Source organism: Lissotriton vulgaris, chromosome 2_1, assembly GCF_964263255.1.
Source record: "Lissotriton vulgaris chromosome 2_1, aLisVul1.2, whole genome shotgun sequence".
In the NCBI taxonomy this organism is placed as follows: Eukaryota; Metazoa; Chordata; class Amphibia; order Caudata; family Salamandridae; genus Lissotriton; species Lissotriton vulgaris.
Genome location: NC_141687.1, coordinates 646,594,720 through 646,606,942, shown reverse-complemented (window position 1 = coordinate 646,606,942; position 12,223 = coordinate 646,594,720). Strand labels below are relative to the sequence as shown.

General features: G+C 49.4%; 1 protein-coding gene across 1 annotated transcript in view; it reads left to right on the top strand.

Annotated features, from left to right (window-relative positions):
* The window catches only part of VPS13C (vacuolar protein sorting 13 homolog C), a 2,437,235-nt gene that overhangs the window by 1,918,618 nt on the left and 506,394 nt on the right, over positions 1-12,223 (top strand). Inside the window, exons 72-73 of the mRNA XM_086955811.1 lie at positions 1,374-1,485; positions 3,497-3,610. Coding sequence (XP_086811937.1) covers positions 1,374-1,485; positions 3,497-3,610 — 226 coding nt within the window. The remainder of the gene's footprint in view (positions 1-1,373; positions 1,486-3,496; positions 3,611-12,223) is intronic.

Sequence of the window (12,223 nt, the reverse complement as noted above, 5' to 3'; positions counted from 1 at the left end):
GGAGGAACCAAAAATACATTGGAGCTTAGGCGTCACCTATTGTCACAGAAGTGCAGCTTGCATTTTCCAGTTCCAGGCTGGTACCTATAGAATACTAAAAAGATGAGAAATCTGCTGTTGGAATTTTTCTCAGAGCTCCCTGAAGATACAACAAGCACACTTGGATGCTAAATTGCCAGGCAAATGCTCTTGTCTCCTACATCAGAGAGCCACTGGGCAACGGAAGGAGCTACTGGCCAGTGCTGCCACCTTTAGAACGGAGGAGCTGGAGCTAGATTTGATTCCCGGCCTTGGCACAGCATCCTGTGATTCTAGGCTAATCACTAAGTCCTATAATTACTGGTATTTTACATTGTGGATGCACCACTTTTTTGGTACAGCCACAACGCAAAAAGTTATTTGTGATTTACAAAGCCATGCCAATTTGATTTGCATGGGATTTTGCCCAAAAAGTAAACAACTCACATTACTTTGTGTCAGGGAGGGGTACCATGGATGGAGCATGGGCGTTCCCATACATCAGCCCATGGATTTCAACACAATCCCAGATTTACTAAGGTGAGTAAAGCTGTGATGGCACCAAAATGGTTTGCGGCCCTGAACCAGGCGTATCGAGGAGAAATATCTTTATTTCTCCTCATGACTTACTCTTTCTATATGTGTGCTGCATTTTGCAAGAGTGCCGGCATTGACACTGTGGAGCACACAGTGCGCCAGTGCTACGTAATAGCAGAAATGCACCATATCTTAGAAGTTGTGGTGCTTTTGTGCTGTCTCCCTTTCACTCAATGCAGCTCAGTAACTTTGCTTGCTGCCTTGCATAGCTGGAAAAATGAGTAACTCTCCCACTGAATCCTCCCTGCCAAAAGGTAAAATAAATGTATAATGTTATCTGGTACTCATGTGAAGCGTTTGAAGGCCCTTGAGCCAAGTGCACGGTAGATAAAACCACTAAAAAGCTTCGCCCTAGCATCTGTCCCCAGGAATGTGATGATGTATTCACTCCCAGCCAATAAAAGAGCAATTCGCCATGCAATTCTTCAAATAGGGGCTTACAGTCAGGAAGGACAAGTGTGCATTTAGGAAAGTCTATTAAGGTCTTCCAAAGTGCATGTCTAGGGATTTGTGACCAATCTGCATTAAATGTGTTGAAGGCCGGCTCTAATATCTTCAACAACTTTAAACAAGCGGAGATCTTGCAGGTTGGCGATCCACACACTGCCATTAAAAAGATGTTTCATGGCACTTTCATTAAGCCTTTGATTGGTAAACCCTTTTTAGTTCGGTAAAGCTTGAAAGTGCTGCATGTGCTACTCTACATTTAATTAAAAAAAATTAGAACTTAATGCCTTTGTTATTCCTCCTTCTTGCAGATATTTCATGGTCCTTATCCAGGAAATGGCATTGAAAGTGGATCAAGGCTTCTTGGGAGCAATTACTGCACTTTTCACTCCTTCAACTGACCCGGAATTTGAACGACAAAGGGTATAGTCTTTTTAACTTGCACTTTTGATGTCTATTTTATCTCACTGAATAACAAAGACATTACTAATAATAATAGCGTGTTTTACATTTGTATATAGCTGTTAGCACGGTTGTTGACATTTTTAGGCGCTGTGTCTAGAAACTGTTGTAATCCAATGCACCTCTAATTCCTATATCTTCCTTGAAAGCTCGTTACATGCTGGCTTCTCCAGATCCCACCAGCGGAAGCGTTTAACTGAGCAATCTTGCCAACGCTATTTTTTTTATTTTTTTTACCGGGCTTTAAAATAAACTTTCATCCATAAGGATCAGATCAGCTGTTCATCCAGCACAGATAAAGGTGACGTGTTTTGAGAGGCAATTTGTGTTTTAGTGATTGAAGGCAGTGTAAATGTTTATACATGAGAAGAAAGAGGAGACAACCTGAAAGAAAGCTATGTTATAGACACAAAGCCTTGTCCTGAGATGAAGGAACGGACAGCAGGTTTTTTTCCTAGATGTTGCTCTATTCATTAGTGAGTTGAGAGAAGTGCTGTGATTGCTATTGGCTTTGGTCTCGAAACCGAAAGGGACACATACGATGGAGTTCCTTTGATGTGGTTTGATCAACAGAGTACTTCTTTTTACGCCCTCCTTACTTGACATAAATTACAACAAGCCTTGCATCCTGGTTCCTCTTTACACACACTGATTTGGTTGACGGAGGGAGCATAAAAGTCTAGCAGCATGTTTGCATCCAAATGTTTTCTTTAATTTTAGGTTAATCCTGAAAGTAAACATGTGTGAGGTAGGGTGTGTAATGTCGATAAAATATATGTTAGTAAATACGATCGAAATTAAAAGCTATGCAACTTAAAGAAAAAGAAAAACATCCATCTAATGTGCTACACTACACGGATATCTTGTGCATGGGTAGCTCACGGCAAGCTCGTAAAATAGTTCAGCTATTTGTTTTGTCAACTGGCACCCCATACGGCTTAACGTATGTTAAGAGTAAATTAATTTCAGTTTGTTCTCGGTTTCATATAGATGGTAAAGGAAAATTATTTTCGAATTTAAAGCAAAACGAATTGCATTTTTTCTTTGCATCAGAATACCTCTAGATCACCTTGTACTGCCCAAAACAAATTAGTCGTGCCTTTTGTAAATAGTAGTGTATTGCACTTGTACTTTTTCAGTTTAGTTCAGTTTTAGTTCCCACAGCTTTGTTTTCATGGTCTCTCAATAACTTCTTGGCAAACCCAGTTGAAGTGGTTTGCTCTCTCTCTGTTGTGCAGCTAACCAGCGAGTGACGGAATTTGTTGGAAAGTCTACCTTCCAGTATTTGGCATTATGATGCGCTTGCATCAGAATATATGTTTGCAACAACTGATCATACCAGCTTATAAAGCTGTGTTGAGTGAGGGAAGGTGTGTGCCTGGTGCAGACCTGCTCTATACGTGTTCTGGCCCAGTAGGCAAATGGAGTTGTTATCATTTCCCATTTCTCCTTCCTTGATTAGAAGCAAGTGAACATGCTGCGGCATTGGTAAGATGTGGGGCAGTAGACAATCCATGTCATTTATGTAAACAAAATAGTTACGTTGAAGGGTTCTTGTGGTTAGCACAACTGTCGGTTGTCGAATCAGGACTGTTTGGACGTCACCTTTGGATAGCCATTTTCTACACAGCCATCTCACAGGGGAAAGCGTAAAAAAAAAAAGAAAAATAGACCTAACTTTTCTCTCATAGTATGTTTAGCATCCAAAGTCAAATGCTGAATGCAGGAACTTGGGTGCGGTTCCAAGATCCTATTGATTGTTGGTGACCCTTAACCTCCCTTCAGTCCATGCCTTTACATGTATGCATATACAGCTTCAATTTTTTTTTCAAATAGATCTTTATTGTATATGTCAAGTGATAGATGAATCTTTTAAACTAAATATTTTGGGCAATAGAAGACTTTCAGCATGTCTAGGAATTTAGTTTTGCCAAGTGTGTGCAGGACCTAACTTGAGTTTTGTTCTTTACAGACCAAACTGATACAGCAAGACTTAGAAACTCTTAATACAGAATTGATGGAGTCTTCTATGACGGACATCACAACTCTCAGCTTCTTTGAGCACTTCCACATCTCGCCTGTGAAGGTATGCTATGAAATAGAAAGAAATCTGAAAACAAGTTGCATGAGGCAAATGTTTGATTAGTTATATTCTGTTGTCTAGGAACTTCACTGATGATACAACATTCAGTTGAAAAAAGAATTCCATAAGATAGTTTCATTTATTTCATAATTTTACATACAATCAGCACATAAAAATGAAATTTCCATTAAACAAATTATCATATTAGCTCACATACATCAGTAAGGTCTGAGTCTCAGTATGACATTATTAGATATTTCAAGATTAGGGCAGACATAAAGGGCACATATGAGCATGTGAAAAACCTCCTGTGACGTAACCAGAAAATTGGCTAGAAATTGCATGCTGTATTTATTTAAGGGGGTACAAAAGGGGGTGGTGATGGACGGAGCATCTGAACCAATGAAACACTCACACCCAGTCAACAGATCTGGGTTTAATCCATGACCGTTCTTTAGCCCACTCTGCCACCCCAGTTCAGACATGGCCATATGCAAATCAGTCTGACCCTGTGCCTCATGGGAACAGTCCAGCCCGAACTGTCAAAGCCATGCCTTCCCTGGACCGGAAACAAGCTTCCGAGGACCGGTTTCTGGCATTTCAGCCGTTTTTAGCCCGGCTTGCTTGAATCCAGTGGAAAAGTGAGCAAAGGACTCACATCTGAGCATACCCTGCCAACTTATGGCGAACGAAGCGGTACAAAAGGGGGTGGTGATGGATGGAGCATCTGAACCAATCAAACCCTCACACCCAGTCAACAGATCTGGGTTTAATCTATCACCGTTCTTTAGCCCACTCTGCCACCCCAGTTCAGACATGGCCATATGGAAATCAGTCTGACTCTGTGCCTCATGGGAATAGTCCAGCCCGAACTGTCAAGCCATGCCTTCCCTGGACCGGAAACAAGCTTCCGAGGGCCGGTTTCTGGCATTTCAGCCGTGTTCAGCCTGGCTTGCTTGAGAAAGGGAGAATGGAAGCCCCTTTAGGGTGTGGTCACAAACCACACGCCACCCCGCTGTGGTCATGAGCCGTGGTCACAGGCCACCGACGCAACACTTCACTGAGGAACAAGGAACAATGATATGAGATGACAAAGATCACATTTGAAGTGGCACTTTTATTTTGTTAAAGCACCTGCATATCAATGAGTGCATATTAGTTCATGTAACTAAGCAAAAACATTATGAAAATCTGACTTCATTCTGTCAGGCATAAATGCTAGATGACAAATGCTTAAACTTTTATAAGGCAAGCTGGAATAAGGATCTATTAAAAGACATGTTTAAATCATTTAGGGATTCAAAAAGGCACAGAATACATTCTATGAAAATATGGCGCCTAAAAATGTGCTTTTCTGAAGAGAATTATCCATGCAAGTTTAACATTCTAAAGAGACCCAAGGTACAAAAGGACTGAAATCTTTTAAAAGACATAATTGAAATTAGTTAGAGAATACAGAACACATTCTATAAAATCCATTCCCTTGAGACTGCCTAACTAGGGAGGCTAGCCATACAAGACCTAATCACTTAAAGAAACCTAAAATGCAAGGAATTGGGTGTGGATGGAAAATACTGAGTATAGTCAGAGATCAAAAAAGGCAGAAATGTTATCTAGCTTGGGAGTTTTACCACCTGAGAGAGAGGCATTGATGTCCCAAGTCAAATATACGGCTAGCCGGAGAACCCAACGCCTGTGAAAGTCACCACAGTAGAGTTCTGACTTCAAATTTGACGGTTGGGTCCTATATACCTAAAAATGCGGAACCAGGGTCCTATGATGACGCCCTTGCTTACGCACTTTTGGTGCAGGTGGTTTAACCGCGTATGTCCCAGGACATCGGAAAGATGGCCTAACCGCATGTGTCCTAGGACATCAGAAAGGGTTAGGTGTCTCCATGGTTGGTTGACCATGCTTGACCGCAGAACATAAAGAAAGAACATTTTGCCCTGTACATATCTCTAAAAAGAGCAGAACTTACAATAGGTACTGCTATTGCGAGAGGTTGCGGCCTTTACTTTGTGCAAGCTATGTTTCAAAATAATATTTCAACTTGTACCAGCTGGTCTGGCCTACGTGTGTGTGTGTGTGGGTTGGCCTGATAACTGTGGAAAGTTACTGTACTTTGTGATGGCTCAATCTACCTCGTTGTTTTAAGTACAACAGAAAAGCATGCTTTGAAACTATCAGGCCTAGTGGAGCTTAATATGAAAGACTGATATCATAAGATGGTAGCCTTTGGCCTTTTGCTTAGGCCTATGTTTATTGGGTTCATGGAATCTATGGGCTTCTATTTACTGATAGTATATGTTGAAAATTGGTCATTTTAGCATATTTTCAGGTGTTTTCAAGCAGGGCCTACATCAGACCTTCATCCTTCCAAGGCTGATAAAATATCCTTTCTGGTGATTAAATGGTAAAACGTAACCCTCCATCAAGTGGCAAAGTGAGCAAGGGACTCACGCCTGAGCATACCCTGCCAACTTATGGCGAACAAAGCGGTACAAAAGGGGGTGGTGATGGACAGAGCATCTGAACCAATCAAACACTCACACCCAGTCAACAGATCTGGGTTTAATCCTTAACCGTTCTTTAGCCCACTCTGCCTCATGATACATCCAACGGTAGAGCGCTTTATAGTCATCACCTTTATTTTGTGACTGTTGAAGGTTGAGTGTTGTAACATCCAAACAACCCTCAGATGTTTGGTTAAAATGCCAAAGAGCTGTATTTGTTTCATTATTTAAGTGTGTTAAGGAATTGATGGGTTTATTTGCTGTTTTTAGTCATCATGAAATTCAATTTAGGCTTGGTTTGAGTATTACAAGTATTCATAACAGTGCAACAATTATTTTTAGAACATGCTAAAACCACCACAACAATTATATATTCACTAAATGAATTATCAGACAAATCTACAGTATCAAGAAAACAAAAAACAGATAGCTGGGTTCGTATATGCTCATTTTCACATTAAGGCGCAAATAAAAGACATAGGGCTTGATTACGATCTTGGCGGACGCTGTAACTCTAGCACAGACATGACGGATATCCCGTCTGCCATATTACAATTACATCATATCATATGGAACCAGCAAAAACGTAGATGGGATATCCGTCACATTTGTGACAGAGTAACTGATCCACCAAGATCTTAATCAGGCCCAAAGTCCCAGCCTTCTCATCCGTATTATTAAATCCCTTCTATCTTAAATAAGCATTGAATCTGAATGAGACACGTTAGTGATAGATTCCTTACCTTAGAATATCCCCAGGCGTCAGACTGGATCCGGAAACTTTTGCGTAGCAGTACCCTTGCGCGTCGGTAGGTGTCGTCTGCGGCTCCGCGTCCGTCGTCGGCGTCGTGGGCGCCGTGATGACGTCGTCGGAGTACTTAGACGCTGCCTCCGCGTGCTGACGTCAGTTCTTCTTTTTTCCGCGCCAGCCAGCGCAGATCTGGAAAGAGCAGTTCCCTAGTCAATTTTTGACTAAGTTTTGGTGATCTTTTTGATCCATTTCGAAGTCTTCATCGACTACGACGGTGCCGTAGGGATGCCCGGCTTCAAGCATTGTGTGGATTGCGACCGCACCATGTCGGTTACGGATCCTCACCGCCAGTGCCTGACGTGTTTGGGCGTCGACCACGACGACGAGGCCTGCCCCGACTGTCGGGCCCTTTCGAGGAAGGCCAGGCGGGAGCGGTCCCGCAGGCGGCTCGAACTCCGGCAGTCGGCCCCGCGCCGCGTGAGATCCTGGTCCCGGTCCCACGGGAGGTCGAGGGACAGGTCGCGGGGATGGAGCCGTCACAGCTCCGGGAGTCGGCACCACTCCCCTGGGTCCAAGTCGTCAGGTAAGAAACACAAGAAGTCGAAGAGGCATCATCGCTCTTCTGACTCCCCCCGAAGCTCGCGCGACGCGGCTGGGGGATCGGGTGACACCGCCCACGCGTCTCCTCGGGAGTCGCGAGCGTCGCGTCTGGCCCCATACCCTTCGTTCCCTGGGCTGAACGCGACGCTGGAGGAGATTGAGCGTTTCCTCATGGCCATGAGGTCCCTTTCTCCTCCGACGGGTTCCGCGGCGCCTATGGGCCCAGCGAACCCGTCTGGGGGCCCTAGTGGGTCGGGGGCTCCGACCCTGACGCCGTTGGGTGCTTCGGCACCGACGCCGCCGGCGCCTTCGGGCCCGGCGCCCCAGGGCCCCACGATCCCGACACCGCCAGTGCCCTCGGGCCCGGCGCCACAGGGCTCAGCGGCTCCGGTGCCTCCGGCGCCTTCGGGCCCGGCGCCACGGGACGCCGATGGGTCTTCCTCGGGCTCTGGACCGTCACCGGTGGACCTTACGACCCCCCCGGCGTCGGTCCATGTGGTGTCACCTCCAGCGCCGTCCTCGGGCTGCGCCGTCCCCGATGCCTCCTTTGTTTCGCTTCCGACGTCCGGACGGCGCCTATTGGCGCCGCACCCGACGCCGTTTGGAAATTTTTACTTCTATGAACCGACCTCATGCAATTACGACCCTGAGTCTCAGGAGATGGGTGATGAGGAGAATTGGGAGGGGTATGAGGACCCTCTGACCAAAGAGTGTCAGTCTGATCTGGACTGGGCAGGAGACCTTGGGGAGGCCAGTGGCCTGGACACCTCTCCAGACACTGGATTTGTCTCTCCTCCTACCGTGGCTTCGGAGGAGGGGGCTTCCTATGGTGTGGTGTTGACGAGGGCTGCCAAGGCCTTGGGCCTTAAGCTCCCCGTTGTGGCCGTGAGGACTAACCTCCTCACAGAGGTCCTTGAGCCGCAGTCATGCTCCATGGAGCCTCTGCTTCCGTTTAATGAGGCCTTGACCGATGTTCTTTTGGGCACCTGGTCCAGGCCCGCTACGGGTGCGCCCGTAGATAGGAACGTGGCCAGACGCGACCGCCCGGCTCCGGGCGACCCATGTTTCCTGTCCTCCCACCCCACCCCGAGAGTCTGGTCATCCAGGCCTCTAATTCCCAGACCGCATTCCCGTCGGCCCCGCCGGACAGGGAATCCAAGAAATACGAGAATTATGGCAAGAAGATATTGTCGTCCCTTAGTTTGGGACTGCGGTCTTCCAACACCGCATGCCTCTTGGGCCGCTACACCCACTCTCTGTGGGAGACGGTGGCGGAAGTGCTGCCAGAGTGTCCGTTGGAGGTACGGGCCAAACTCGGCCAAGCCCTTGTGGAGGGCCGGGACGCAGCCAAGTATTCCATCAGGTGTGGACTGGATACAACTGACTCGCTGGGCAGAGCGATGGCTACGACAGTGGCGGTCAGACGCCAAGCCTGGCTGAGATCCGCCAATTTTTCGGCAGACGTTCAGAACACTCTGATGGACATGCCGTTCGATGGCCGTCGCCTCTTTGGCGACAAGGCAGACCACGAGCTTGAGCGCTTTAAGGACTCCAGGGCTACGGCCAAGTCCTTGGGCCTCTCGGCCCCGCGCCAGCAAACGGGTGCCTTTCGCTCCTTTCGTGGCCAAGGAAGGGGCGTCCCCACACGCGCTGCCAGCCACTCACCGCAAACTATCGTCCAGCGCGGCGGCGGCCGTGGAAACCGCTGCGCAGGCGGTCGGGGAAACAGGCGGAGTCAGTCCACACCTGCCCCCACGGCATCCACCTCTAAACCCTCCTAGTCCGTGCTTTTCGGCCCATGTGACGCCAGTGGGAGGCAGGGTTCGCCATCACCACTCTCACTGGCGCACTGTCACTTCGGACAGGTGGGTGCTGCAGATCGTCCGGAGGGGCTACTCCCTCCCCTTCGAGACGACTCCTCAAGCCATGCCACCGCAACACCACCGCGTGTCGGGGGATCACTTGCGGCTCCTGCAGGAGGAAGTTTCGGCCCTCTTGGCCAAGGGGGCCATTGAGCGCGTTCCTGGGCCAGAAGGAGGACGTGGTTGCTACTCCCACTACTTCCTGGTACCCAAGAAGGGCAAAGGGGGCCTACGCCCTATCTTGGATCTGAGGAACGTCAACGGCTTCCTCCGGAAGGAGAAGTTCAAAATGCTGACTCTGGCTCAGGTCTAAGCTGCCCTAGACCCAGGAGACTGGATGGTAGCGTTGGACTTGCAGGACTCGTATTTCCACATCCCCGTCCTGCCGGCCCACCGGCGTTACCTGCGGTTCACGGTAGGCCACGAGCACTTTCAGTTTACCGTGCTCCCCTTCGGCCTTACCAGCGCCCCACGGGTGTTCACGAAGGTGATGGCGGTGGTCGCAGCTCATCTGCGCAGGTTGGGGGTCTTAGTCTTCCCCTACCTCGACAACTGGTTGTTGAAGGCGGGCTCGCCCCAAACAGTCATCAGCCACCTCCAGATCTCCTGCACCTGCTGGGATTTTCCATCAATGTGCCGAAGTCACACCTGTGCCCCTCTCAGAAGCTCCTTTTCATCGGAGCGGTTCTCGACTCGGCGCAGTTTCGGGTTTACCCACCCGAACAGCGGGTTCGGGATATACAGGCTCTGATTCCGATCTTCCGGCCTTTATCCCGAGTTTCGGTCAGGTTGACGCTGCGGCTTCTGGGGCTGATGGCCTCCTGCATCCTTCTGGTGCATCACGCACGGTGGCGGATGCGGGCTCTGCAGTGGGACCTGAAGTTTCAGTGGGCCCAGCATCAGGGCAACCTGTCCGGCCATGTCCTGATCTCGGAGGGCACTGCGAGGCAGCTGCAGTGGTGGCACACGGACCGCGATTGAGTCAACGGCAGATCCCTCTCCCTTCCCCAACCGGAGCACGTAGTTGTGGCGGACGCGTCCCTCCAGGGCTGGGGAGGCCACTTGGGAGAGGCGGGGATCAGAGGACTCTGGTCTCCGGCGGAGTCCCGGCTCCATATCAATCTGTTGGAGCTGCGGGCGATTCGTCTGGCACTGAAGGCATTCCTCCCGTCTGTCCAAGGGAGTGTAGTGCAAGTGTTCACGGACCACACCACCGCCATGTGGTACTGCAACAAACAGGGCGCTCTATGCCTCTGGCAATGGCTGGCACATCAGGGCGTGACTATGATGGTTCAACACCTGGCAGGTTCTCTGAACGCCAGGGCAGACAAACTCAGCCGTCGGTGCTCGATGGTTCACGAATGGCGTCTGAACTCGGACGTGGCGCAAGGCCTCCTTCTGCGATGGGGAGAGCCTTGTTTAGATCTATTCGCCACCGAAGAGAACTCGCAATGTCATCAGTTCTGCGCGTTGGAATTTCCAAGGCGGCACTCGCTCAGAGACGCTTTTCGTCGCGAGTGGAGCTGCGGTCTGTTGTACTCCTTTCCGCCTATACCACTTCTGCCCAGAGTGCTGAAGAAGATCAAGCGCGACCGGGCACAAGTCATCCTTGCGGATCCGGACTGGGCACGAAGGTACTGGTATCCCGAGCTACTCAGTATGTCAGTCGATCCCCCGGTTCGTCTGCCTCTTCAGGAGGACCTTCTGTCGCAGCAGCAGGGGACGGTCCTCCACCCGAACCTGTCCAGTCTCCACCTCCATGCTTGGAGATTGAGCAGCAACAGTTGAGGCCATTTGACTTGCCTCCTGAAGTTTGCAACATCGTTCTGGCAGCCAGGCGTCCCTCCACAAAGTCGGTATACCCCTGCAGGTGGAACAGATTTGTGGCATGGTGCACAGCAAAGGCTGTGGATCCCCTCAGTGCCCCTCTTTCTTAGGTTCTCCTCTTTCTTCTCTCTCTTGCCCAGCAGGGCTCTGCTCTGGGCACTGTCAAGGGCTATCTTTCAGCTCTTTCAGCCTTCCTGAGGCTGCCTGACCAACCTTCTTTGTTCAAATCCCCTATCGTTAATCGATTCCTGAAGGGCATCACTCATACGTTTCCTGTTCCCTTCGTGATGCCTCAGTGGGACTTGAACCTGGCTCTTACGTTTCTGATGTGCGCTCCCTTTGAGCCACTTCACAACTGTCCTCTTCGCCTTCTTTCTTTGAAGACTGCCTTCCTGGGAGCCATCACCTCTGCCAGGAGAGTGAGTGAGCTCCAGGCTCTATCTTGTAAGCCTGCTTTCCTTTCAGTCCATCCGGACAAAGTTGTGTTACGGACAAGGCCCTCCTTCCTACCCAAGGTAGTCACGGCCTTCCACATTGGGCAATCCATCACGTTGCCCACCTACTTTCCGCCTTCGCACCCCTCGAGAGAGGAGGAGAGGCTCCACCGTCTGGACCCAAAACGTGCGCTCTCATTTTATCTGAATCGCACACAACAGTTCCGGGTGGATGATCAACTCTTTGTTGGATACGCAGGCGCTAAGAAAGGGAAAGCGGTGCACAAGCGGACCATCTCCCGGTGGATTATCTTGTGCATCCAGGCGTGTTACTCCTTGGCTAAGAAGGAACCCCCTGTTGGGCTGAGGGCTCATTCCACTCGAGCCACGGCCACTACAACTGCCTTGGGCCGAGGTGTGCCCTTGCAGGACATTTGCCAAGCAGCTACGTGGGCCTCGCTGCACACGTTTGCAAGACACTATTGCCTGGACAGTCAAGTCCGGAGGGACGGCTACTTTGGCCGTTCCGTCCTCCAGGACTTTCTGGTGTGATTATTGGTTCGCAGACCCACCACCATGGGGATGGTATTGCTGGGGTATCTATTCTAAGGTAAGGAATCTATCAC